The sequence below is a fragment of the Oncorhynchus clarkii genome, chromosome 5 (genome assembly GCF_045791955.1).
Source record: "Oncorhynchus clarkii lewisi isolate Uvic-CL-2024 chromosome 5, UVic_Ocla_1.0, whole genome shotgun sequence".
Classification (NCBI taxonomy): Eukaryota; Metazoa; Chordata; class Actinopteri; order Salmoniformes; family Salmonidae; genus Oncorhynchus; species Oncorhynchus clarkii.
Genome location: NC_092151.1, coordinates 97,103,801 through 97,129,588, shown reverse-complemented (window position 1 = coordinate 97,129,588; position 25,788 = coordinate 97,103,801). Strand labels below are relative to the sequence as shown.

Below are 25,788 nucleotides of genomic sequence, written 5' to 3'. Positions count from 1 at the left end.
AACCGTAATGTCAATACTATTACAGTATAATCAATTACATGACCTAAACGCTGCCCGTTTCTGCATAATTCAAGAAGGCAATGAGCCCTGTCGGGTCTTTTTAAAAATAGCAGGTGGGGAAGCGAAACTAATGCGTGATAGTGAGAAGGACTGATGTTGTCGTGTGGGAAAATGACTTTTTTTTTCACTCGATCTGTCCGACTTCTCACCTTATCGCCTCTAAAATGTAATTAAAACACTATAAAGAGTTTATATAATGTGTCATTACATACCTATTTGAAGGTCTGTGTCGAATTTGAATCGGGTTTTTAGGGCGGTGCTAAAGTGATCTTAGAAGTAAATGAGGTAGCAGGATTATGAATGAAATGAGGTAGCAGGATTACGAATAAAATGAGGTAGCAGGATTATGAATCAAGTGAGGTAGCATGATTATGAATCAAATGAGGTAGCATGATTATGAATCAAATGAGGTAGCAGGATTATGAATCAAATGAGGTAGCAGGATTATGAATAAAATGAGGTAGCAGGATTATGAATGAAATGAGGTAGCAGGATTACGAATAAAAATGAGGTAGCATGATTATGAATGAAATGAGGTAGCAGGATTATGAATAAAATGAGGTAGCAGGATTATGAATAAAATGAGGTAGCAGGATTATGATTGAAATGAGGTAGCAGGATTATGAAAGAAATGAGGTAGCGGGATGATGAATGAAATGAGGTAGCAGGATTATGAATTAAATGAGGTAGCAGGACTGAATGAAATGAGGTAGCAGGATTATGAATGAAATGAGGTAGCAGGATTATGAATTAAATGAGGTAGCAGGACTATGAATGAAATGAGGTAGCAGGACTGAATTAAATGAGGTAGCAGGATTATGAATGAAATGAGGTAGCAGGATTATGAATGAATTGAGGTAGCAGGATTATGAATAAAGTGAGGTAGCATGATTATGAATCAAATGAGGTAGCATGATTATGAATCAAATGAGGTAGCAGGATTATGAATGAAATGAGGTAGCAGGATTATGAATAAAATGAGGTAGCAGGATTATGAATGAAATGAGGTAGCAGGATTACGAATAAAAATGAGGTAGCATGATTATGAATGAAATGAGGTAGCAGGATTATGAATAAAATGAGGTAGCAGGATTATGAATAAAATGAGGTAGCAGGATTATGATTGAAATGAGGTAGCAGGATTATGAAAGAAATGAGGTAGCAGGATTATGAATGAAATGAGGTAGCAGGATTATGAATGAAATGAGGTAGCAGGACTGAATGAAATGAGGTAGCAGGATTATGAATGAAATGAGGTAGCAGGATTATGAATGAAATGAGGTAGCAGGACTATGAATGAAATTAGGTAGCAGGACTGAATTAAATGAGGTAGCAGGATTATGAAAGAAATGAGGTAGCAGGACTATAAAAGAAATGAGGTAGCAGGATTATGAATGAAATGAGGTAGCAGGACTATGAATGAAATGAGGTAGCAGGACTATGAATGAAATGAGGTAGCAGGACTATGAATGAAATGAGGTAGCAGGATTATGAATGAAATGAGGTAGCAGGACTATGAATGAAATGAGGTAACGTAAACTCGTACATCGCCTTGGTCCGTACAATTGCCCTTATTTTAGCGCCACAAAAAGGTAATACTTCCAGATCAACTGTAATGTCAATACTATTACAGTAGAATCAATTACATGACCTAAACGCTGCCCGTTTCTGCATAATTCAAGAAGGCAATGAGCCCTGTCGGGTCTTTTTAAAAATAGCAGGTGGGGAAGCGAAACTAATGCGTGATAGTGAGAAGGACAGATGTTGTCGTGTGGGAAAATGACTTTTTTTTTCACTCGATCTGTCCGACTTCTCACCTTATCGCCTCTAAAATGTAATTAAAACACTATAAAGAGTTTATATAATGTGTCATTACATACCTATTTGAAGGTCTGTGTCGAATTTGAATCAGGTTTTTAGGGCGGTGCTAAAGTGATCTTAGAAGTAAATGAGGTAGCAGGATTATGAATGAAATGAGGTAGCAGGATTACGAATAAAATGAGGTAGCAGGATTATGAATAAAGTGAGGTAGCATGATTATGAATCAAATGAGGTAGCATGATTATGAATCAAATGAGGTAGCATGATTATGAATCAAATGAGGTGGCAGGATTATGAATAAAATGAGGTAGCAGGATTATGAATGAAATGAGGTAGCAGGATTATGAATAAAATGAGGTAGCAGGATTATGAATAAAATGAGGTAGCAGGATTATGATTGAAATGAGGTTGCAGGATTATGAAAGAAATGAGGTAGCAGGATGATGAATGAAATGAGGTAGCAGGATTATGAATTAAATGAGGTAGCAGGACTGAATGAAATGAGGTAGCAGGATTATGAATGAAATGAGGTAGCAGGATTATGAATGAAATGAGGTAGCAGGATTATGAATGAAATGAGGTAGCAGGACTATGAATGAAATGAGGTAGCAGGACTGAATTAAATGAGGTAGCAGGATTATGAATGAAATGAGGTAGCAGGATTATGAATGAATTGAGGTAGCAGGATTATGAATAAAGTGAGGTAGCATGATTATGAATCAAATGAGGTAGCATGATTATGAATCAAATGAGGTAGCATGATTATGAATCAAATGAGGTAGCAGGATTATGAATGAAATGAGGTAGCAGGATTATGAATAAAATGAGGTAGCAGGATTATGAATGAAATGAGGTAGCAGGATTACGAATAAAAATGAGGTAGCATGATTATGAATGAAATGAGGTAGCAGGATTATGAATAAAATGAGGTAGCAGGATTATGAATAAAATGAGGTAGCAGGATTATGATTGAAATGAGGTAGCAGGATTATGAAAGAAATGAGGTAGCAGGATTATGAATAAAATGAGGTAGCAGGATTATGAATAAAATGAGGTAGCAGGACTGAATGAAATGAGGTAGCAGGATTATGAATGAAATGAGGTAGCAGGATTATGAATGAAATGAGGTAGCAGGACTATGAATGAAATGAGGTAGCAGGATTATGAATGAAATGAGGTAGCAGGATTATGAATGAATTGAGGTAGCAGGATTGTGAGTGAAATGAGGTAGCAGGATAGTGAGGAAGATGAGGTAGCAGGATAGTGAGGAAGATGAGGTAGATGGATTGTGAGTGAAATGAGGTAGCAGGATAGTGAGGAAGATGAGGTAGCAGGATAGTGAGGAAGATGAGGTAGCAGGATAGTGAGGAAGATGAGGTAGCAGGATGGTGAGAAAGATGAGGTAGCAGGATGGTGAGTGAAATGAGGTAGCAGGATGGTGAGGAAGATGAGGTAGCAGGATGGTGAGGAAGATGAGGAAGCAGGATTATGAATGAAATGAGGAAGCAGAGGTTCGGCTGGAGGTTTAGGGTTAGTTGCTTTGGTGTGTCTAATGTTGATATTATATTCTCCAGTTGGAGCGTGCTGAGGTTCGGCTGGAGGGCATTGACACCATGCTGAAGCTGGCCTCTAAGAGCTTCTTGCTGCCCTCTGTCCAGTATGCCATGCTGTGTGGCTGGCAGAGGGTCATACCTGAGGGGACCAACATCGGGTACATGCCACTGGCTTTACAGTTGTTTCTGAGTTGGAAAGGATGTCTGTTGAGGAGTTTACCATGTCTCATGGCAGCTGTGGAACTTAATGCATGTTTAGTTGTGTATATGTGTGTGTTAGTTACTGATGTGTGTGTTAGTTACTGGTGTGTGTGTGTTAGTTACTGGTGTGTGTGTTAGTTACTGGTGTGTGTGTTAGTTACTGGTGTGTGTGTTAGTTACTGGTGTGTGTTAGTTACTGGTGTGTGTGTGTGTTAGTTACTGGTGTGTGTGTGTATGTGTTAGTTACTGGTGTGTTAGTTACTGGTGTGTGTGTTACTGGTGTGTGTGTTAGTTACTGGTGTGTGTGTTAGTTACTGGTGTGTGTGTGTGTGTGTGTGTGTGTTAGTTACTGTGTGTGTTAGTTACTGGTGTGTGTGTGTGTTAGTTACTGGTGTGTGTGTGTGTGTGTGTGTGTGTGTGTGTTAGTTACTGATGTGTGTGTGTGTGTTAGTTACTGGTGTGTGTGTGTTAGTTACTGGTGTGTGTGTGTTAGTTACTGTGTGTTGTGTGTGTTAATTACTGGTGTGTGTGTGTTAGTTACTGTGTGTTGTGTGTGTTAGTTACTGGTGTGTGTGTGTGTGTTAGTTACTGTGTGTTGTGTACCTCAGGGAGCCGCTGTCTGACTGTCTGAAAGACGTTGGTCTGATCCCTCCCTTCAACCGCATGCTGTTAGAGGTCACCTTCGGGAAGCTCTACTCCTGGTCCATCCAGAACCTACGCAACATCCTGCTGGAGGCCAGCGGCAGCTTTAATCAACTGGGTGAGCTAACATGGCTCCACATAGCCTTTAGTAGAGGCTACTAACATGGCTCCACTTAGCCTTTAGTAGAGGCTACTAACATGGCTCCACTTAGCCTTTAGTAGAGGTTATTAACATGGCTCCACGTATCCTTTAGTAGAGGCTACTAACACGGCTCCACGTAGTCTTTAGTAGAGGCTACTAACATGGCTCCACGTAGCCTTTAGTAGAGGCTACTAACACTGCTCCACGTAGCCTTTAGTAGAGGCTACTAACATGGCTCCACGTATCCTTTAGTAGAGGCTACTAACATGGCTCCACGTAGCCTTTAGTAGAGGCTACTAACACTGCTCCACGTAGCCTTTAGCAGAGGCTACTAACACGGCTCCACGTAGCCTTTAGTAGAGGCTACTAACACGGCTCCACGTAGCCTTTAGTAGAGGCTACTAACATGGCTCCACGTATCCTTTAGTAGAGGCTACTAACATGGCTCCACGTAGCCTTTAGTAGAGGCTACTAACATGGCTCCACGTATCCTTTAGTAGAGGCTACTAACATGGCTCCACGTAGCCTTTAGTAGAGGCTACTAACACTGCTCCACGTAGCCTTTAGTAGAGGCTACTAACACGGCTCCACGTAGCCTTTAGTAGAGGCTACTAACACGGCTCCACGTAGCCTTTAGTAGAGGCTACTAACACTGCTCCACGTAGCCTTTAGTAGAGGCTACTAACACTGCTCCATGTAGCCTTTAGTAGAGGCTACTAACACTGCTCCACGTAGCCTTTAGTAGAGGCTACTAACACTGCTCCACGTAGCCTTTAGTAGAGGCTACTAACACTGCTCCACGTAGCCTTTAGTAGAGGATACTAACACTGCTCCACGTAGCCTTTAGTAGAGGCAATGAACATGGCTCCACGTAGAGTCTACTAACATGGCTCCACGTAGACTTTAGTAGAGGCTACTAACATGGCTCCACGTAGCCTTTAGTAGAGGCTACTAACACTGCTCCACGTAGCCTTTAGTAGAGGCTACTAACACTGCTCCACGTAGCCTTTAGTAGAGGCTAATTACATGGCTCCACGTAGCCTTTAGTAGAGGTTACTAACATGGCTCCACGTAGCCTTTAGTAGAGGTTACTAACATGGCTCCACGTAGGCTTTAGTAGAGGCTACTAACATGGCTCCACGTAGCCTTTAGTAGAGGCTAATTACATGGCTCCACGTAGCCTTTAGTAGAGGTTACTAACATGGCTCCACGTAGTCTTTAGTAGAGGCTACTAACATGGCTCCACGTAGCCTTTAGTAGAGGCTATTAACATGGCTCCACGTAGCCTTTAGTAGAGGTTACTAACACGGCTCCACATAGTCTTTAGTAGAGGCTACTAACACGGCTCCACGTAGCCTTTAGTAGAGGTTACTAACACGGCTCCACGTAGCCTTTAGTAGAGGTTACTAACACGGCTCCACGTAGCCTTTAGTAGAGGCTACTAACATTGCTCCACTTAGCCTTTAGTAGAGGCTACTAACACGGCTCCACGTATCCTTTAGTAGAGGCTACTAACATGGCTCAAACATTATCCTTAGAAACTTCAGTTAAATCAGAAATGGATGTAAATCATTGATGTCAATGGAAGAGTCAAAATTCTAACCTAAATGCAAATTAATTAATGTATGACCTAACTCTGTCACTCTGGGTTGTGACCATGTGGGAAGTATGACCTAACTCTGTCACTCTGGGTTGTGACCATGTGGGAAGTATGACCTAACTCTGTCACTCTGGGTTGTGACCATGTGGGAAGTATGACCTAACTCTGTCACTCTGGGTTGTGACCATGTGGGAAGTATGACCTAACTTTGTCACTCTGGGTTGTGACCATGTGGGAAGTATGACCTAACTGTCAGTCTGGGTTGTGACCATGTGGGAAGTATGACCTAATTCTGTCAGTCTGGGTTGTACCCATGTGGGATGGTGGGAAGTATGACCTAACTCTGTCACTCTGGGTTGTGACCATGTGGGATGGTGGGAAGTATGACCTAACTCTGCCAGTCTGGGTTGTACCCATGTGGGATGGTGGGAAGTATGACCTAACTCTGTCACTCTGGGTTGTGACCATGTGGGAAGTATGACCTAACTCTGTCAGTCTGGGTTGTGACCATGTGGGAAGTATGACCTAACTCTGTCACTCTGGGTTGTGACCATGTGGGAAGTATGACCTAACTCTTGTCACTCTGGGTTGTGACCATGTGTATTCCCAGGTGTACAGCCCGTCCCTCTCCAGACCATTACCAATGAGAACCCGGCCGGCCCCAGTCTGGGCACCATCCCTCAGGCCCGTTTCCTTCTCTCCATGCTCCACATGCTGTCTCTGAAACACGGGGCCAACAGCCTCGCTCTGCTGCTTAACTCTGGAACTCTGGCTCTCACACAGAGCATCCTCCGACTCATAGGTGAGGACGGGCAGCATGGAGTATGCCCTTTCAGACTCATATAGGCGTACACACACACACTCACACAAACACACACACACACACACACGGTTATTGATCGTAGTCTGTTATTGACTATTGTTTCCAGGCCCCAGTACAGACAGCAGTGAGGAGGAGCTGGGGTCGAGAGGTCACGGGGGGTCAGCTACGGTACTGGAGGAGAGCCGAAAGGAGGCGACCCCCACTCCCCTGCCCGCCTCAGGGCCTGAACTTGCCGCCATGATGAAGATCGGAACCAGAGTGATGAGAGGACTGGACTGGAAGTGGGGAGATCAGGTCAATTACTGTAGTACTACTGGTATTATATAGTACTGGTGTACTACTATAACTATTATTACTAATACTACTACTACTATTTATACTACTAGTTTATACTGATTCACTAAGTATGAGGAGACTGGACTGGAAGTGGGGAGATCAGGTCAATTGCTGATCTGCAGCAGCTACTCTTCCTGGGGTTTATTATGGATCCCCATTAGTTCCTGTCAAGGCAGCAGCTACTCTTCCTGGGGTTTATTATGGATCCCCATTAGTTCCTGCCAAGGCAGCAGCTACTCTTCCTGGGGTTTATTATGGATCCCCATTAGTTCCTGCCAAGGCAGCAGCTACTCTTCCTGGGGTTTATTATGGATCCCCATTAGTTCCTGTAAAGGCAGCAGCTACTCTTCCTGGGGTTTATTATGGATCCCCATTAGTTCCTGCCAAGGCAGCAGCTACTCTTCCTAGGGTTTATTATGGATCCCCATTAGTTCCTGCCAAGGCAGCGGTTACTCTTCCTGGGGTTTATTATGGATCCCCATTAGTTCCTGCCAAGGCAGCAGCTACTCTTCCTGGGGTTTATTATGGATCCCCATTAGTTCCTGCCAAGGCAGCAGCTACTCTTCCTGGGGTTTATTATGGATCCCCATTAGTTCCTGCCAAGGCAGCAGCTACTCTTCCTAGGGTTTATTATGGATCCCCATTAGTTCCTGCCAAGGCAGCAGCTACTCTTCCTAGGGTTTATTATGGATTGCCATTAGTTCCTGCCAAGGCAGCAGCTACTCTTCCTGGGGTTTATTATGGATCCTGAGGATCAAGCATTTCACACGTTATCCAGATACTGACTGTTAGTACTTGGTGGTCTATAGCAGCTTCCCACCAGAAGGGGCTTTAGGTGAGGCAGGTGAACCTGTAGCCATATTACTTCAACAGTATTTAACATGAGATCCTCTCTAAGCTTTACAGGAATGTGGTTCTGAATATAAACAGCAACACCTCCACCATTGGCATTCCTGTGTTTTCTGTAAATGTTATAACCTTGTATTGCTACCATTGTATCATCAAATATATTATCTAAGTGAGTTACAGAGATTGTCAGAATATGAATGTCATCTGTTCAACTTACTCTTTAAAGTTGTAATAGTAAAATGTGCAAGGTGGCCATAGAAATAAACGTGGGGTTTTGGGTGCGGGCTGTTTCCCAATGTTGGAAGGGGGGTCTGAGTGAAAAAGTTTGAGAACCCTTGTGCTAAATGACTAAAATGTTAGTCTCTGTGTAGGACGGTCCTGCGCCGGGTCTGGGCCGGGTGATAGGTGAGCTGGGTGAGGATGGGTGGATTAGGGTCCAGTGGGATACCAGCAGTACCAACTCCTACAGGATGGGGAAGGAGGGAAAATACGACCTGAAACTGTCAGAGCCCCCGCCTGCCTCCCAGCCTGCTACTGAAGACTCTGACACCGAGGATGACACTGGTCAGTATATATACACCCCTGGTCAGTACATATACAACCCCTGGTCAGCATATATGCACCCCCTGGTCAGTATATATGCACCCCCTGGTCAGTACATATACAACCCCTGGTCAGCATATATGCACCCCCTGGTCAGTGTATATACACCCCCTGGTCAGTGTATATACACCCCCTGGTCAGCGTATATACACCCCCTGGTCAGCGTATATACACCCCCTGGTCAGCGTATATACACCCCCTGGTCAGCATATATGCACCCCCTGGTCAGCATATATGCACCCCCTGGTCAGCATATATGCACCCCCTGGTCAGTATATATACACCCCCTGGTCAGTGTATATGCACCCCCTGGTCAGTACATATGCACCCCCTGGTCAGTATATATGCACTACCTGGTCAGTATATATGCACCCCCTGGTCAGTATATATACACCCCCTGGTCAGTATATATACACCCCCTGGTCAGTGTATATGCACCCCCTGGTCAGTACATATGCACCCCCTGGTCAGTACATATGCACCCCCTGGTCAGTGTATATACACCCCCTGGTCAGTGTATATGCACCCCCTGGTCAGCGTATATGCACCCCCTGGTCAGCGTATATGCACCCCCTGGTCAGCGTATATGCACCCCCTGGTCAGCGTATATGCACCCCCTGGTCAGTGTATATGCACCCCCTGGTCAGTGTATATGCACCCCCTGGTCAGCGTATATACACCCCCTGGTCAGCGTATATGCACCCCCTGGTCAGTACATATGCACCCCCTGGTCAGTGTATATACACCCCCTGGTCAGCATATATGCACCCCCTGGTCAGCGTATATACACCCCCTGGTCAGCATATATGCACCCCCTGGTCAGTATATATACACCCCCTGGTCAGTATATATACACCTCCTGGTCAGTGTATATACACCCCCTGGTCAGTGTATATACACCCCCTGGTCAGTGTATATACACCCCCTGGTCAGTGTATATACACCCCCTGGTCAGCATATATGCACCCCCTGGTCAGTATATATACACCCCCTGGTCAGTGTATATACACCCCCTGGTCAGCATATATGCACCCCCTGGTCAGTATATATACACCCCCTGGTCAGTATATATACACCCCCTGGTCAGTGTATATACACCCCCTGGTCAGCATATATGCACCCCCTGGTCAGTATATATACACCCCCTGGTCAGTATATATACACCTCCTGGTCAGTATATACGCACCCCCTGGTCAGTATAAATCAAATCAAATTGTATTGGTCACATACACATGGTTAGCAGATGTTAATGCGAGTGTTGCGAAATGCTTGTGCTTCTAGTTCCGACAATGCAGTAATATCTAACAAGTAATCTAACCTAACAATTTCACAACAACTGCCTTATACACACAAGTGTAAAGGGATAAAGAATATGTACATAAGGATATATGGATGAGTGATGGTCGAACGGCATAGGCAAGATGCAGTAGATGGTATAGAGTACAGTATATACATATGAGATGAGTAATGTAGGGTATGTAAACATTATATAAAGTGGCATTGTTTAAAGTGGCTAGTGATATATTTTACATCAATTCCCATTATTAAAGTGTCTGGAGTTGGGTCAGTGTGTTGGCAGCAGCCACTCAATGTTAGTGGTGGCTGTTTAACAGTCTGATGGCCTTGAGATAGAAGCTGTTTTTCAGTCTCTCGGTCCCAGCTTTGATGCACCTGTACTGACCTCGCCTTCTGGATGATAGCGGGGTGAACAGGCAGTGGCTCGGGTGGTTGATGTCCTTGATGATCTTTATGGCCTTCCTGTGACATCGGGTGGTGTAGGTGTCCTGGAGGGCAGGTAGTTTGCCCCCGGTGATGCGTTGTGCAGACCTCACTACCCTCTGGAGAGCCTTACGGTTGTGGGCGGAGCAGTTGCCGTACCAGGCGGTGATACAGCCCGACAGGATACTCTCGATTGTGTATCTGTAAAAGTTTTTGGTGACAAGCCGAATTTCTTCAGTCTCCTGAGGTTGAAGAGGCGCTGCTGCGCCTTCTTCACGATGCTGTCTGTGTGGGTGGACCATTTCAGTTCGTCTGTGATGTGTACGCCGAGGAACTTAAAACTTTCCACCTTCTCCACTACTGTCCCATCGGTGTGGATAGTGGGTTGCTCCCTCTGCTGTTTCCTGAAGTCCACAATCATCTCCTTTGTTTTGTTGACTTTGAATGTGAGGTTATTTTCCTGACACCACACCCCCTGGTCAGTACATGCACCCCCTGGTCAGTACATGCACCCCCTGGTCGGTGTATTCACCCCCTTGTCAGTGTGTGTATACACCCCCTGGTCAGTGTGTGTATACACCCCCTGGTCAGTGTATGTATACACCCCCTGGTCAGTGTATATATACACCCCCTGGTCAGTGTGTGTATATATACACCCCCTGGTCAGTGTGTATATATACACCCCCTGGTCAGTGTATATATATACACCCCCTGGTCAGTGTATATATATACACCCCCTGGTCAGTGTATATATATACACCCCCTGGTCAGTGTGTATATATACACCCCCTGGTCAGTGTATATGTATATATACACCCCCTGGTCAGTGTATATGTATATATACACCCCCTGGTCAGTGTGTATATATACACCCCCTGGTCAGTGTATATGTATATATACACCCCCTGGTCAGTGTATATGTATATATACACCCCCTGGTCAGTGTATGTATATATACACCCCCTGGTCAGTGTGTATATATACACCCCCTGGTCAGTGTATATATATATATACACCCCCTGGTGCAATCAAATCAGTTAAATTAGATTTCTTAAGGCCTACATCAACAACGATCAAAGCAAGGGCTTCACAGTGTGTAGAAAGTAAGGTGAAATAACATGTCAGACAAACCTTTTCTCTAATGTATATTCCTGTTTGTGTACTAGAAGGAGAGGTGCTGGATAAGAGTGCCCACCCTACAGCCATGTTGTTAACCAGCACAGTGAACCTGTTGAAGACCCTGTCTCTGTCTGCTGGGATCTACTCCGAGGTGATGCAGACAGACGCCACACGGACCCTCTGTGGTCTTCTCCGCATGCTGGTGGAGAGTGGAGCCAACGATAAGACTGGTAACTCACTTGATCTCAAGGAAGAGGCTATGTAATCACTCAGCCCGGGAGAAATGTCTGTCTGACCTCTACCCTCAGGTTCTCACCGGCTGGTGTCCAGGGAGCAGCATCGTAGCTGGTGTACTCTGTCCTGACCTCTGACCTCTACCCTCAGGTTCTCACCGGCTGGTGTCCAGGGAGCAGCATCGTAGCTGGTGTACTCTGTCCTGACCTCTGACCTCTACCCTCAGGTTCTCACCGGCTGGTGTCCAGGGAGCAGCATCGTAGCTGGTGTACTCTGTCCTGATCTCTGACCTCTACCCTCAGATTCTCACCGGCTGGTGTCCAGGGAGCAGCATCGTAGCTGGTGTACTCTGTCCTGACCTCTGACCTCTACCCTCAGGTTCTCACCGGCTGGTATCCAGGAAGCAGCATCGTAGTTGGTGTACTCTCTGTCCTGACCTCTGACCTCTACCCTCAGGTTGTCCATCTCACCGGCTGGTGTCCAGGGAGCAGCATCGTAGTTGGTGTACTCTCTGTCCTGACCTCTGACCTCTACCCTCAGGTTGTCCATCTCACCGGCTGGTATCCAGGAAGCAGCACCGTAGCTGGTGTACTTTCTGTCCTGACCTCTGACCTCTACCCTCAGGTTGTCCATCTCACCGGCTGGTGTCCAGGGAGCAGCATCGTAGCTGGTGTACTCTCTGTCCTGACCTCTGACCTCTACCCCCAGGTTGTCCATCTCACCGGCTGGTGTCCAGGGAGCAGCATTGTAGCTGGTGTACTCTCTGTCCTGACCTCTGACCTCTACCCCCAGGTTGTCCATCTCACCGGCTGGTGTCCAGGGAGCAGCATCGTAGCTGGTGTACTCTCTGTCCTGACCTCTGACCTCTACCCTCAGGTTGTCCATCTCACCGGCTGGTGTCCAGGGAGCAGCATCGTAGTTGGTGTACTCTCTGTCCTGACCTCTGACCTCTACCCTCAGGTTGTCCATCTCACCGGCTGGTGTCCAGGAAGCAGCATCATAGCTGGTGTACTCTCTGTCCTGACCTCTGACCTCTACCCCCAGGTTGTCCATCTCACCGGCTGGTGTCCAGGGAGCAGCATTGTAGCTGGTGTACTCTCTGTCCTGACCTCTGACCTCTACCCCCAGGTTGTCCATCTCACCGGCTGGTGTCCAGGGAGCAGCATCGTAGCTGGTGTACTCTCTGTCCTGACCTCTACCCTCAGGTTGTCCATCTCACCGGCTGGTGTCCAGGGAGCAGCATTGTAGCTGGTGTACTCTCTGTCCTGACCTCTGACCTCTACCCCCAGGTTGTCCATCTCACCGGCTGGTGTCCAGGGAGCAGCATCGTAGCTGGTGTACTCTCTGTCCTGACCTCTGACCTCTACCCCCAGGTTGTCCATCTCACCGGCTGGTGTCCAGGGAGCAGCATCGTAGCTGGTGTACTCTCTGTCCTGACCTCTGACCTCTACCCCCAGGTTGTCCATCTCACCGGCTGGTGTCCAGGGAGCAGCATCGTAGCTGGTGTACTCTGGGTTTCATCCGCAGCGTGGCCCTCCAGCCTCAGATGTGTTCTTCTCTCAGTACTTCAGCCTGGATCGGTCTGCTGATCCGCATCGTAGAGGGACAACAGTCCTGTAATGCTGTTACTCTGCAGAGACAGGTAAGACCACCTTGATGTTGGTCAATTAAAGACTGGTGGTGATGTCCTGCTGGTGCTGGGGAAGCTCTGCCTTTGGTACCAGTAAAGACTGGTGGTGATGTCCTGCTGGTGCTGGGGAAGCTCTGCCTTTGGTACCAGTAAAGACTGGTGGTGATGTCCTGCTGGTGCTGGGGAAGCTCTGCCTTTGGTACCAGTAAAGACTGGTTTTGATGTCCTGCTGGTGCTGGGGAAGCTCTGCCTTTGGTACCAGTAAAGACTGGTGGTGATGTCCTGCTGGTGCTGGGGAAGCTCTGCCTTTGGTACCAGTAAAGACTGGTGGTGATGTCCTGCTGGTGCTGGGGAAGCTCTGCCTTTGGTACCAGTAAAGACTGGTGGTGATGTCCTGCTGGTGCTGGGGAAGCTCTGCCTTTGGTACCAGTAAAGACTGGTGGTGGTGTCCTGCTGGTACTGGGGAAGCTCTGCCTTTGGTACCAGTAAAGACTGGTGGCGATGTCCTGCTGGTGCATGGGAAGCTCTGCCTTTGGTACCAGTAAAGACTGGTGGTGATGTCCTGCTGGTGCTGGGGAAGCTCTGCCTTTGGTACCAGTAAAGACTGGTGGTGATGTCCTGCTGGTGCTGGGGAGGCTCTGTCTTTGGTACCAGTAAAGACTGGTGATGATGTCCTGCTGGTGCTGGGGAAGCTCTGCCTTTGGTACCAGTAAAGACTGGTGGTGATGTCCTGCTGGTGCTGGGGAAGCTCTGCCTTTGGTACCAGTAAAGACTGGTGGTGATGTCCTGCTGGTGCTGGGGAAGCTCTGCCTTTGGTACCAGTAAAGACTGGTGGTGATGTCCTGCTGGTGCTGGGGATGCTCTGCCTTTGGTACCAGTAAAGACTGGTGGTGATGTCCTGCTGGTGCTGGGGAAGCTCTGCCTTTGGTACCAGTAAAGACTGGTGGCGATGTCCTGCTGGTGCTGGGGAAGCTCTGCCTTTGGTACCAGTAAAGACTGGTGGTGATGTCCTGCTGGTGCTGGGGAAGCTCTGCCTTTGGTACCAGTAAAGACTGGTGGCGATGTCCTGCTGGTGCATGGGAAGCTCTGCCTTTGGTACCAGTAAAGACTGGTTGTGATGTCCTGCTGGTGCTGGGGAGGCCCTGCCTTTGGTACCAGTAAAGACTGGTGGTGATGTCCTGCTGGTGCTGGGGAAGCTCTGTCTTTGGTACCAGTAAAGACTGGTGGTCATGTCCTGCTGGTGCTGGGGAGGCTCTGCCTTTGGTACCAGTCAAACAGATGTGACAGGTGAGACAGTACAGACCTCCATCAGGCTCCAGAAGGGACAGTACAGGCCCCCATCATGCTCTAGAGGGACAGTACAGGCCTCCATCACGCTCTAGAGGGACAGTACAGGCCTCCATCAGGCTCCAGAGAGACAGTACAGGCCTCCATCACGCTCTAGAGGGACAGTACAGGCCTCCATCATGCTCTAGAGCACATATGTCAGAGTCAAGGCCCGCGGGCCACATCCGGCCCGCAAGAAGGTTTTTTACGGCCCCTGGGATTTTCTTGATTTATTATTAGAACCGGCCCGCAGCAAGCCGGCAGCCCGCAGATCTTTTACACGCACCAATACTACATTTCCCACAATGCAAAGGTGACGCACCGAGCAGTAGGCTGCTTCATTTCAATATTTATTGGCACAGCAGTCGTCAGCATCACAGTAAAATTAACTTTCAGATACCCATCAAAAATGGCAAAACGGAAGGTGGATACTGAGAACCGGGGGTTTCAAACAAGGTGGGAGTCGGAGTATATGTTCACGAAGGTAGCTGGAAAACCTGTGTGTCTTCTGTGTGGAGAAAGTGTGGCGGTACTGAAAGAGTATAATCTGAGACGACATTATGAAACGAAACACGCGGACAAAAACAAGAATATGGACATGGAACAAAGGCTACAAAAGGCAGAGGAATTAAAACGAGGCCTCAAATCTCGACAGGCTCTGTTCAAAAAAGCCAAATCACAAGGCCAGGCTGCTGTCAAGGCCAGTTTTATTTTGGCAGAAGAGATCGCTAAATCAGCCCGGCCATTTACGGAGGGGGATTTCATCAAAAACTGCATGATTAAAGTTTGTGACGAAGTTTGCCCAGAAAAAAGGCAACTCTTTTTAAATGTGAGTCTGAGCAGAAACACCATTGCCGAGAGAGTAGACCAGTTGTCCATCAATCTAAAAGAGCAGCTTGTGAAAAAGGGAAAAGATTTTATTGCATATTCCTTGGCTGTGGATGAGAGCACCGACATTTCTGACATTGCCCAGTTGTCAATTTTCATCCGCGGAGTGGACTCCAACCTAAGCGTGACAGAGGAGTTTTTGGCTTTACGTCCTATGCATGGCACAACTACGGGGCATGATTTGTATGAAGAGGTGTCAAGATGTGTAAATGAGATGGAGCTGCCTTGGGAAAAACTCGTGGGTTTGACAACCGACGGAGCACCTGCGATGTGTGGACACAGGAGCGGACTGGTGGCGAAGATACGGGAAAAGATGCAAGAGGAAAACGCGACAGGTGAGCTGACAGCTTATCATTGTATCATACACCAGGAAGCGTTGTGCGGTAAAGCCTTGAAAATGGAGCATGTAATGAGCATCATCACGCGCACAGTTAACTTTATCAGAGCCAAAGGTTTGAATCACCGCCAGTTCAAGGCATTTCTGACGGAGTTAGAAACGGAGCATGGTGATTTGCCTTATCACACAGAGGTGCGATGGCTAAGCCAGGGAAAGGTGCTTCAAAGATGTTTCGAGCTTCGTGAGGAGATTTGTCTGTTCTTGGACAGCAAAGGGAAAGACACAACACAACTCCGAGACGAAATGTTTCTGTGTGAAATGGCTTTTCTGTGTGACATTACGAGTCATCTGAATGCAATAAACTTGCAGCTGCAGGGTCGGGATCGTGTCATCTCTGATATGTACAGTACAGTGAAGGCATTTAAAACCAAACTGACTCTGTGGGAGACGCAGATGCGGAAAGAAAATTTGAGCCACTTTCCCAGCTGCCAGACCATGAAAGAGAAGCTCTCTACCAGTGCGTTCCCGAGCACACAGTTGGCTGATAAAATAGGTATGCTTGCCGCTGACTTTCGACGCCGATTTGCTGACTTTGAAGCACAAAAAAGCAGGTTGGAACTGCTCGGTAACCCATTTGCTGTTGACGTGGAAAGCTCACCACCAAACCTCCAAATGGAGTTGATTGACCTCCAATGCAATGATGCACTGAGGGCAAAATATGCGGCAGTGGGTGCTGCGGAGTTCGCCCATTTCCTCCCCGGCACAATGCCCACAACGTTGTCTATGTTTGGCAGCACATACCTGTGTGAACAACTGTTTTCTTTGATGAACCTGAACAAAACATCACACAGAAGTCGACTTACTGCTGAACACCTCCACTCAATTCTGAGGATTTCTTCAGCTCAGAGCCTTACCCCGAACATTGATGAACTTGTGGAAAAGATGGGACACCACCAAGTATCACCCTCAACCTCAAACAAGTGAACATTACTGTGCAATCACATATTTAGAGTTTTTACTCAGTTCAAGTTTAAAAGTTAAAATTTAATATTTGTTTTCACTGCATGTTACTTCTCCTTAAACAAAGTGTTGTTTTTGATTAATAGATTTTTGCACTTTATTTTTTTGTATTTCAATCCAATTATATTTTAAAAATATTTCAGTTGAGTGGATGATAGAAAATTGCTATTATTGTTTTTTCTTTGAAGTAAATTTAGCCCACTTTTGCTAAAATAGAAAATATAGTCTACTGATGGTGCCTTGAATACCGGTTTCTTTCATTTAATGTTCATGTTATGGGGATATTTATATAAAGGAAATTTGTCTTTTGTGTCTGTTGAAAATTAAAGATTACTGACAGAGCCATAAGAAAATATTGCTTTATTTATCTGATCATATTGTAATATATTTGTTAGGTTTTCAGTAGGTTCAATTAGGTTCACTAGACTATATGCGTCATTTAAAAATTTTTCAATGAACATTCGAACAGTCCGGCCCTCGTCTTGTAGCTGATTTTTTTATTTGGCCCTCCGTCCATTTGACTTTGACACCCCTGCTCTAGAGGGACAGTACTGGTCTCCATCATGCTCCAGAGAGACAGTACAGGCCTCCATCACGCTCTAGAGGGACAGTACAGGCCTCCATCACGCTCTAGAGGGACAGTACAGGCCTCCATCACGCTCTAGAGGGACAGTACTGGTCTCCATCATGCTCCAGAGAGACAGTACTGGTCTCCATCATGCTCCAGAGAGACAGTACAGGCCTCCGTCACGCTCCAGAGAGACAGTACAGGCCTCCGTCATGCTCCAGAGAGACAGTACAGGCCTCCGTCACGCTCCAGAGAGACAGTACAGGCCTCCGTCACGCTCCAGAGGGACAGTACAGGCCTCCGTCACGCTCCAGAGAGACAGTACAGGCCTCCATCAGGCTCCAGAGAGACAGTACAGGCATCCATCAAGCTCCAGAAGGGCCAGTATAGGCCTCCATCAGGCTCCAGAGAGACAGTACAGGCCTCCATCAGGCTCCAGAGAGACAGTACAGGCCTTCATCAGGCTCCAGAGAGACAGTACAGGCCTTCATCAGGCTCCAGAGAGACAGTACAGGTCTCCATCAGGCTCCAGAGAGACAGTTCAGGCCTCCATCACGCTCCACAGTACAGGCCTCCATCACTCTCCAGAGACAGTATCGTCCTCCATCACGCTCCAGAGACAGTATCGTCCTCCATCACGCTCCAGAGACGGTACAGGCCTCCATCACGCTCCAGAGACGGTACAGGCCTCCATCACGCTCCAGAGACAGTACAAGACTGGTGGTGATGTCCTGCTGGTGCTGGGGATGCTCTGCCTTTGGTACCAGTAAAGACTGGTTGTGATGTCCTGCTGGTGCTGGGGAGGCCCTGCCTTTGGTACCAGTAAAGACTGGTGGTGATGTCCTGCTGGTGCTGGGGAAGCTCTGTCTTTGGTACCAGTAAAGACTGGTGGTCATGTCCTGCTGGTGCTGGGGAGGCTCTGCCTTTGGTACCAGTCAAACAGATGTGACAGGTGAGACAGTACAGACCTCCATCAGGCTCCAGAAGGGACAGTACAGGCCCCCATCATGCTCTAGAGGGACAGTACAGGCCTCCATCACGCTCTAGAGGGACAGTACAGGCCTCCATCAGGCTCCAGAGAGACAGTACAGGCCTTCATCAGGCTCCAGAGAGACAGTACAGGTCTCCATCAGGCTCCAGAGAGACAGTTCAGGCCTCCATCACGCTCCACAGTACAGGCCTCCAGTCTCCAGAAGGGACAGTACAGGCCTCCATCACGCTCCAGAGAGACAGTACAGGCCTCCATCACGCTCCAGAAGGGACTGAATAGAGAGGGAGATTGCCAAGAGGCATGTCCCTTACACAGTCTCCTCCTCCCTGTCTCCAGCTGTCTAACTGATCTTGGCTCTGCGTCCTGGCTCTGCGTCCTGGCTCTGCGTCTGCTTTATAGAGATGGCTAAACAAGACATTCCCCTTATCCCGTGTCCATATTATTCTGTGTGTAACGAGTGTCTCCTCACTGTCTCCAGATCCTGGCTCTGCGTCTGCTGCAGGCCGTGCTCCCCTCCTGGGACAAGATGGAGAGATCTCAGGACATGAAGTTCCTGGTGGAAAAACTCTTTGGATTCCTGGGGTGTCTACTACGCTCCTGCTCTTCTGACCTGCCCCTGCTCAGAGGTATGTACCCTAACCCGTGACCCTTAACCCCTCACCCTGATCCTAAACTCTTTGGTTTCCTGGGTTGTCTACTGCGGTCCTCTGACCTGCCCCTGCTCAGAGGTATGTACCCTAACCCGTGACCCTTAACCCCTCACCCTGATCCTAAACTCTTTGGTTTCCTGGGTTGTCTACTTCGTTCTTCTGACCTGCCCCTGCTCTGAGATATGTACCCTAACCCGTGACCCCTAACCCCTCACCCTGATCCTACACTATTTGGTTTCCTGGGTTGTCTACTTCGTTCTTCTGACCTGCCCCTGCTCTGAGATATGTACCCTAACCTGTGACCCCTAACCCCTCACCCTGATCCTAAACTCTTTCGTTTCCTCGGTTGTCTACTTTGCTCTTCTGACTTGCCCCTGCTCTGATATATGTACCCTCATCCGTGACCCCTAACCCCTCACCCTGATCCTAAACTCTTTGGTTTCCTGGGTTGTCTACTGCTCAGAGATATGTTAAGGTTTAATACAACTTCATGAACCCCCTCAGGACAAACGAAGGCATGAAAGACCAATAATATCCTCCATGTACAAGACCAAGAGCAGCACTGTATTCACGCAGAACGTTCCCTCAGAGTAACTTCATCTGCTTTCTTCTGTCTGTTCTCTGTCATAACATGTCTTCCTGTCCCTGTCACAGAGGGCTCTCTGAGACGTAGGAAGTCCCGACCCCAGGCCTCTCTGACAGCCAGTCACAGCAGTACACTGGCTGAGGAGATAGTTGCTGTGCTGCGCACGCTGCACTCCCTGGGCCAATGGAACGCTCTGCTCAACGACTATATCAACTGTCAACTCAGCTGTATAGGAGATGTGATGGCCGGACGACACTCTGACACGGTACTCATGTTTTACTGCTATGGGCCCGTTTCCCAGACACACACTAAGTCCTGGACTAAAAAGCTCTTTCAACGGAGAATCTGCAACTGAAAAGGCTTTTTATATTTGTGATGTGATGATGACTTCATGTGGGAGTAGCAGCGCTTAGTGTGTGTTCAAGAGAGATTTCGCCCTCAGGATCAACTTCAGTCTCCCAATCTCACTGTTGTATAACTCTTCACGACCCTTATGGCAGGGTTCTAACGTCCATCCTCATGTGGACTTTACTCTTCTTTATGAAAACACCTGCATCGTAGAAATTATCACCGTATAAATGTTCTCTCTCTCTCTGTCCCTCTCTCTGTCCCTCTCTCTGTCCCTCTCTCTGTCCCTCTCTCTGTCCCTCTCTCTGTCCCTCTCTCTGTCCCTCTCTCTGTCCCTCTCTCCGTCCCTCTCTCCGTCCCTCTCTCTGTCCCTCTCTCCGTCCCTCTCTCTGTCCCTCTCTCTCTGTCCCTCTCTCTCTGTCCCTGTCTGTCTGTCTCTCTCTCTCTCTCTGTCTCTCTCGCTCTCTCTGTCTCTCTCTCTGTCTCTCTCTCTCTCTCTGTCTCTCTCTCTGTCTCTCTCTGTCTCTCTATCTCTGTCTCTCTGTCCCTTTCTCTCTGTCCCTTTCTCTCTGTCCCTTTCTCTCTGTCCCTCTGTCTCTGTCTCTCTGTCTCTGTCTCTCTGTCTCTCTCTCTGTCTCTCTCTCTGTCCCTCTCTGTCTCTCTCTCTGTCTCTCTCTCTGTCCCTAGACTCTCCTGGAGGAGTACTTTCCTGACTCGGAGGGCCCCAGGGTGGGTAGTCTGATGGCCGTGCTGGCTGTGATCGGGGGCATCGACGGGAGGCTGAGGCTGGGTGGACAGGTCATCCATGAGGAGTATGGAGAGGGAACGGTCACACGCATCACACCTAAAGGACGAATCACAGTGCAGTTTCATGAGATGAGGACATGTCGGGTCTGCCTGCTCAGCCAACTCAAACCAGTAGGTGTTTTGCTGTTAACACACACACACACACCGTCTTGTACAGCTAACCTTGTGGGGACACACAATTCAGTCCCATTCAAAATCCTATTTTCCCTGAACATAACCCTAACCCGTACCCTAATCCTAACCTTAACCTGAAAGTCTAACCTTAAACCCAACCCTAGCTCCTAACCCGTACCCTAATCCTAACCTTAACCTGAAAGTCTAACCTTAAACCCAACCCTAGCTCCTAACCCGTACCCTAATCCTAACCTTAACCTGAAAGTCTAACCTTAAACCCAACCCTAGCTCCTAACCCGTACCCTAATCCTAACCTTAACCTGAAAGTCTAACCTTAAACCCAACCCTAGCTCCTAACCCGTACCCTAATCCTAACCTTAACCTGAAAGTCTAACCTTAAACCCAACCCTAGCTCCTAACCCTAACCCTTAACGTAATTCTAACCTTAAACCTAAACCGCCTAGAAATAGCATTAGACCTCGTAGGGACTTCTGGTCCCCACAAGAATAGGTCAACACGTCCACACACACACCATTATCTCCAGGTCTTGTTGTAATGACCCTGTGTCTGTCCTCCAGCTACCAGTCGTATCGTTCAGTGTTCAGAACCTTCCCTTCTCTGACTCCATGTTGGTTGTCTGGGCTCAACTGGTTAACCTGGCCGGCAGCAAGCTGGAGAAACACCGCCTGAAGAAGTCCCTCAGCCGCGGACTCACAGGTATCCACAGAATCACTGTCTGAGTCACAAACTTTGGTTGTTAACTCTCTGAATCACTGAGTCACAAACTGTGGTAGTTAACTCTGAATCACTCTCTGAATCACCGAGTCACAAAGCTGGCGTTACCGTAGGTTACCGTGCTGGCGTACCGTGCTGACGTTACCGTGCTAACGTTACCGTAGGTTACCGTGCTGACGTTACCGTAGGTTACCATGCTGACGTTACCGTAGGTTACCGTGCTGACGTTACCGTAGGTTACCGTGCTGACGTTACCGTAGGTTACCGTGCTGGCGTTACCGTAGGTTACCGTGCTGGCGTTACCGTAGGTTACCGTGCTGGCGTTACCGTAGGTTACCGTGCTGGCGTACCGTGCTGACGTTACCGTAGGTTACCGTGCTGACGTTACCGTAGGTTACCGTGCTGACGTTACCGTAGGTTACCGTGCTGACGTTACCGTAGGTTACCGTGCTGACGTTACCGTAGGTTACCGTGCTGACGTTACCGTAGGTTACCGTGCCGACGTTACCGTGCTGACGTTACCGAAGGTTACCGTTCTGACGTTACCGTAGGTTACCGTGCTGACGTTACCGTAGGTTACCGTGCTGGCGTTACCGTATGTTACTTTGCTGATGTTACCGTAGGTTACTTTGCTGATGTTACCGTAGGTTACTGTGCTGACGTTACCTTAGGTTACTGTACTGACCTTACCGTAGGTTACTGTGCTGACCTTACCGTAGGTTACTGTGCTGACCTTACCGTAGGTTACTGTGCTGTACTGACTTTGCCGTAGGTTACCGTGCTGACGTTACCGTAGGTTACCGTGCTGACGTTACCGTAGGTTACCGTGCTGGCGTTACCGTAGGTTACCGTGCTGGCGTTACCGTAGGTTACCGTGCTGGCGTACCGTGCTGACATTACCGTAGGTTACCGTGCTGACGTTACCGTAGGTTACCGTGCTGGCGTTACCGTAGGTTACCGTGCTGGCGTTACCGTAGGTTACCGTGCTGACGTTACCGTAGGTTACCGTGCTGGCGTTACCGTAGGTTACCGTGCTGGCGTTACCGTAGGTTACCGTGCTGGCGAACCGTGCTGACGTTACTGTAGGTTACCGTGCTGACGTTACCGTAGGTTACCGTGCTGACGTTACCGTAGGTTACCGTGCTGACGTTACCGTGCTGACGTTACCGTAGGTTACCGTGCTGACGTTACCGTGCTGACGTTACCGTAGGTTACCGTGCTGACGTTACCGTAGGTTACCGTGCTGACGTTACCGTAGGTTACTTTGCTGACGTTACCGTAGGGTACTGTGCTGACGTTACCTTAGGTTACTGTACTGACGTTACCGTAGGTTACCTTGCTGACGTTACCGTAGGTTACCGTGCTGACGTTACCGTAGGTTACCGTGCTGACGTTACCGTAGGTTACCGTGCTGACGTTACCGTAGGTTACCGTGCTGGCGTTACCGTAGGTTGCCGTACTGATGTTACCGTAGGTTACCGTACTGATGTTACCGTAGGTTACCGTACTGACGTTACTGTACTGACGTTACTGTAGGTTGCTGTACTGATGTTACCGTAGGTTACTGTACTGATGTTACCGTACTGACGTTACTGTACTGATGTTACCGTACTGACGTTACCGTAGGTTGCCGTACTGACGTTACCGTAGGTTGCCGTACTGACGTTACCGTAGGTTGCCGTACTGACGTTGCCGTTGGTTGCCGTACTGACGTTACCGTACTGACGTTACCGTACTGACGTTACCGTACTGACGTTACCGTAGGTTACCGTACTGACGTTACCGTAGGTTACCGTACTGACGTTACCGTAGGCTACCGTACTGACGTTACCGTACTGACGTTACCGTTGGTTACTGTACTGACGTTACCGTACTGACGTTACCGTTGGTTACCGTACTGACGTTACCGTACTAACGTTACCGTTGGTTACCGTACTGACGTTACCGTTGGTTACCGTAAAAAAAATCATATTTAATTTACAGCTAAGACCTGAAGCTAGTCCAATTGGACACCTTCTAACCGTTGGTTACCGTTGGTTACCGTACTGACGTTACCGTAGGTTACCGTACTGACGTTACCGTAGGTTAGGTAACGTACTGACGTTACCGTAGGTTAGGTAACGTACTGACGTTACCGTAGGTTAGGTAACGTACTGACGTTACCGTAGGTTAGTTAACGTACTGACGTTACCGTAGGTTAGCGTGCTGACGTTACCGTAGGTTAGCGTGCTGACGTTACCGTAGGTTACGGTGCTGACATTACCGTAGGTTACCGTACTACGATATGGTGGGTTCCTGTTGCCTTTCTGGCCGTGTTCTGCTTATTGCTGTGGTACATGATGTGGTGGGTTCCTGTTGCCCTTCTGGCCGTGTTCTGCTTAGCGCTGTGGTACATGATGTGGTGGGTTCCTGTTGCCTTTCTGGCCGTGTTCTGCTTAGTGCTGTGGTACATTATGTGGTGGGTTCCTGTTGTCTTTCTGGCCGTGTTCTGCTTAGTGCTGTGGTACATGATGTGGTGGGTTCCTGTTGAATGGTTCAACCTCCTGTTAGTCTCTCATCCTAACTCTATTTCACACAGTAGAAGTCTGTCTGTTCAGTGTGTGTTTGTGACAGTCCGGGTGTAACTGTGTGTGGTTGTCATCTAGCTGACCAGGTCGATGTTGGCCTCTTGCGGTGCCAGCAGCTGAGACTGTACATCCTGAAGGCAGCCAGGACCCTCCTCTCACACCAGGACAAACTACGACAGATCCTCTCACAGGCTGCCGTGCTGGATCTCCCACCCAACTCTGGTGGTAAGCACTGATTCCAGGTCAGATCTAGTACTAGACCTCCCACCCAACCCCGGTGGTAAGCACTGATTCCGGGTCAGATCTAGTACTCAACCTCGTACCCAACCCTGGTGATTAGCACTGATTCCAGGTCAGATCTACTACTAGACCTCCCACCCAACCCCGGTGGTAAGCACTGATTCCGGGTCAGATCTAGTACTCAACCTCGTACCCAACCCCGGTGATTAGCACTGATTCCGGGTCAGATCAAGTACTCAACCTCCTACCCAACCCCAGTGGTAAGCACTGATTCCAGGTCAGATCTAACCCTAGCAGCGCAAGTCTGGTCCCCTTGTGGGTGGATATAATGACAACTTGGAGAAAGTGTCTATTGAATGGTTGACATTGTAGATATTTATTGGGTGACCTGAGGGCCCCCTCCCTCTCCTTACAGAGGAGCCTACGGCTATGTCTCCAGACGTGGGTGACCTGTCCCCTGTCCCCCTTATCCTCTTCCCTCTCCTTATCCTCCTCCCTGTCCTTACAGAGGAGCCTATGGCTGTGTCTCTAGACATGGGTGACCTGTCTCCTGAGGGTCCCCTGCCTCCCCTTATGCTCCTCCCTCTCCTTACAGAGGAGCCTACTGCTGTGTCTCCAGACGTGGGTGACCTGTCTCCTGAGGGTCCCCTGCCTCCCCTTATCCTCCTCCAGCAGCTCCTTTCTGCAGCCACACAGCCCTCACCTATCAAGGCCATCTTCAACAGGCAGGAACTGGAGGTAAGTACAGGCACACCTGCGTTTCCGTTAGGCAGTAATTTCCAGTTTTTTGGCAAAATACAATAAATTAAAAGTCAAAAGTGGAACGGGGGCTAATGGCTTGGTACCGGGGGCTAATGGCTTGGTACCGGGGGCTAATGGCTTGGTACCGGGGGCTAATGGCTTGGTACCGGGGGCTAATGGCTTGGTACCGGGGGTTAATGGCTTGGTACCGGGGGCTAATGGCTTGGTACCGGGGGCTAATGGCTTGGTACCGGGGGCTAATGGCTTGGTACCGGGGGCTAATGGCTTGGTACCGGGGGCTAATGGCTTGGTACCGGGGGCTAATGGCTTGGTATCGGGGGCTAATGACTTGGTACCGGGGGCTAATGGCTGTGTACCGGGGGCTAATGGCTCGGTACCGGGGGCTAATGGCTCGGTACCGGGGGCTAATGGCTCGGTACCAGGGGCTAATGGCTTGGTACCTTAATGGCTTGGTACCGGGGGCTAATGGCTTGGTACCGGGGGCTAATGGCTTGGTACCGGGGGCTAATGACTTGGT

The 25,788-nt window shown here is 48.4% G+C and overlaps 1 protein-coding gene across 8 annotated transcripts in view; it reads left to right on the top strand.

Moving 5' to 3' along the window:
* LOC139409593 (HECT and RLD domain containing E3 ubiquitin protein ligase 2) overlaps positions 1–25,788 on the top strand; it is a 217,678-nt gene that overhangs the window by 84,908 nt on the left and 106,982 nt on the right. For 7 of the 8 annotated variants that reach the window (XR_011634432.1, XM_071154987.1, XM_071154985.1 and 4 more), the window contains exons 33-45: positions 3,456–3,592; positions 4,244–4,395; positions 6,630–6,821; positions 6,949–7,136; positions 8,399–8,591; positions 11,516–11,698; positions 13,160–13,344; positions 18,941–19,088; positions 19,767–19,963; positions 20,734–20,964; positions 21,546–21,684; positions 24,348–24,494; positions 25,105–25,247. Coding sequence is in view for 7 of the 8 variants with exons in the window: in XM_071154987.1 (XP_071011088.1) it covers positions 3,456–3,592; positions 4,244–4,395; positions 6,630–6,821; positions 6,949–7,136; positions 8,399–8,591; positions 11,516–11,698; positions 13,160–13,344; positions 18,941–19,088; positions 19,767–19,963; positions 20,734–20,964; positions 21,546–21,684; positions 24,348–24,494; positions 25,105–25,247 (2,235 nt within the window). In the remaining variant the exon portion in view is untranslated. The remainder of the gene's footprint in view (positions 1–3,455; positions 3,593–4,243; positions 4,396–6,629; positions 6,822–6,948; positions 7,137–8,398; positions 8,592–11,515; positions 11,699–13,159; positions 13,345–18,940; positions 19,089–19,766; positions 19,964–20,733; positions 20,965–21,545; positions 21,685–24,347; positions 24,495–25,104; positions 25,248–25,788) is intronic. The other variant, XM_071154989.1, reaches the window with a different exon arrangement.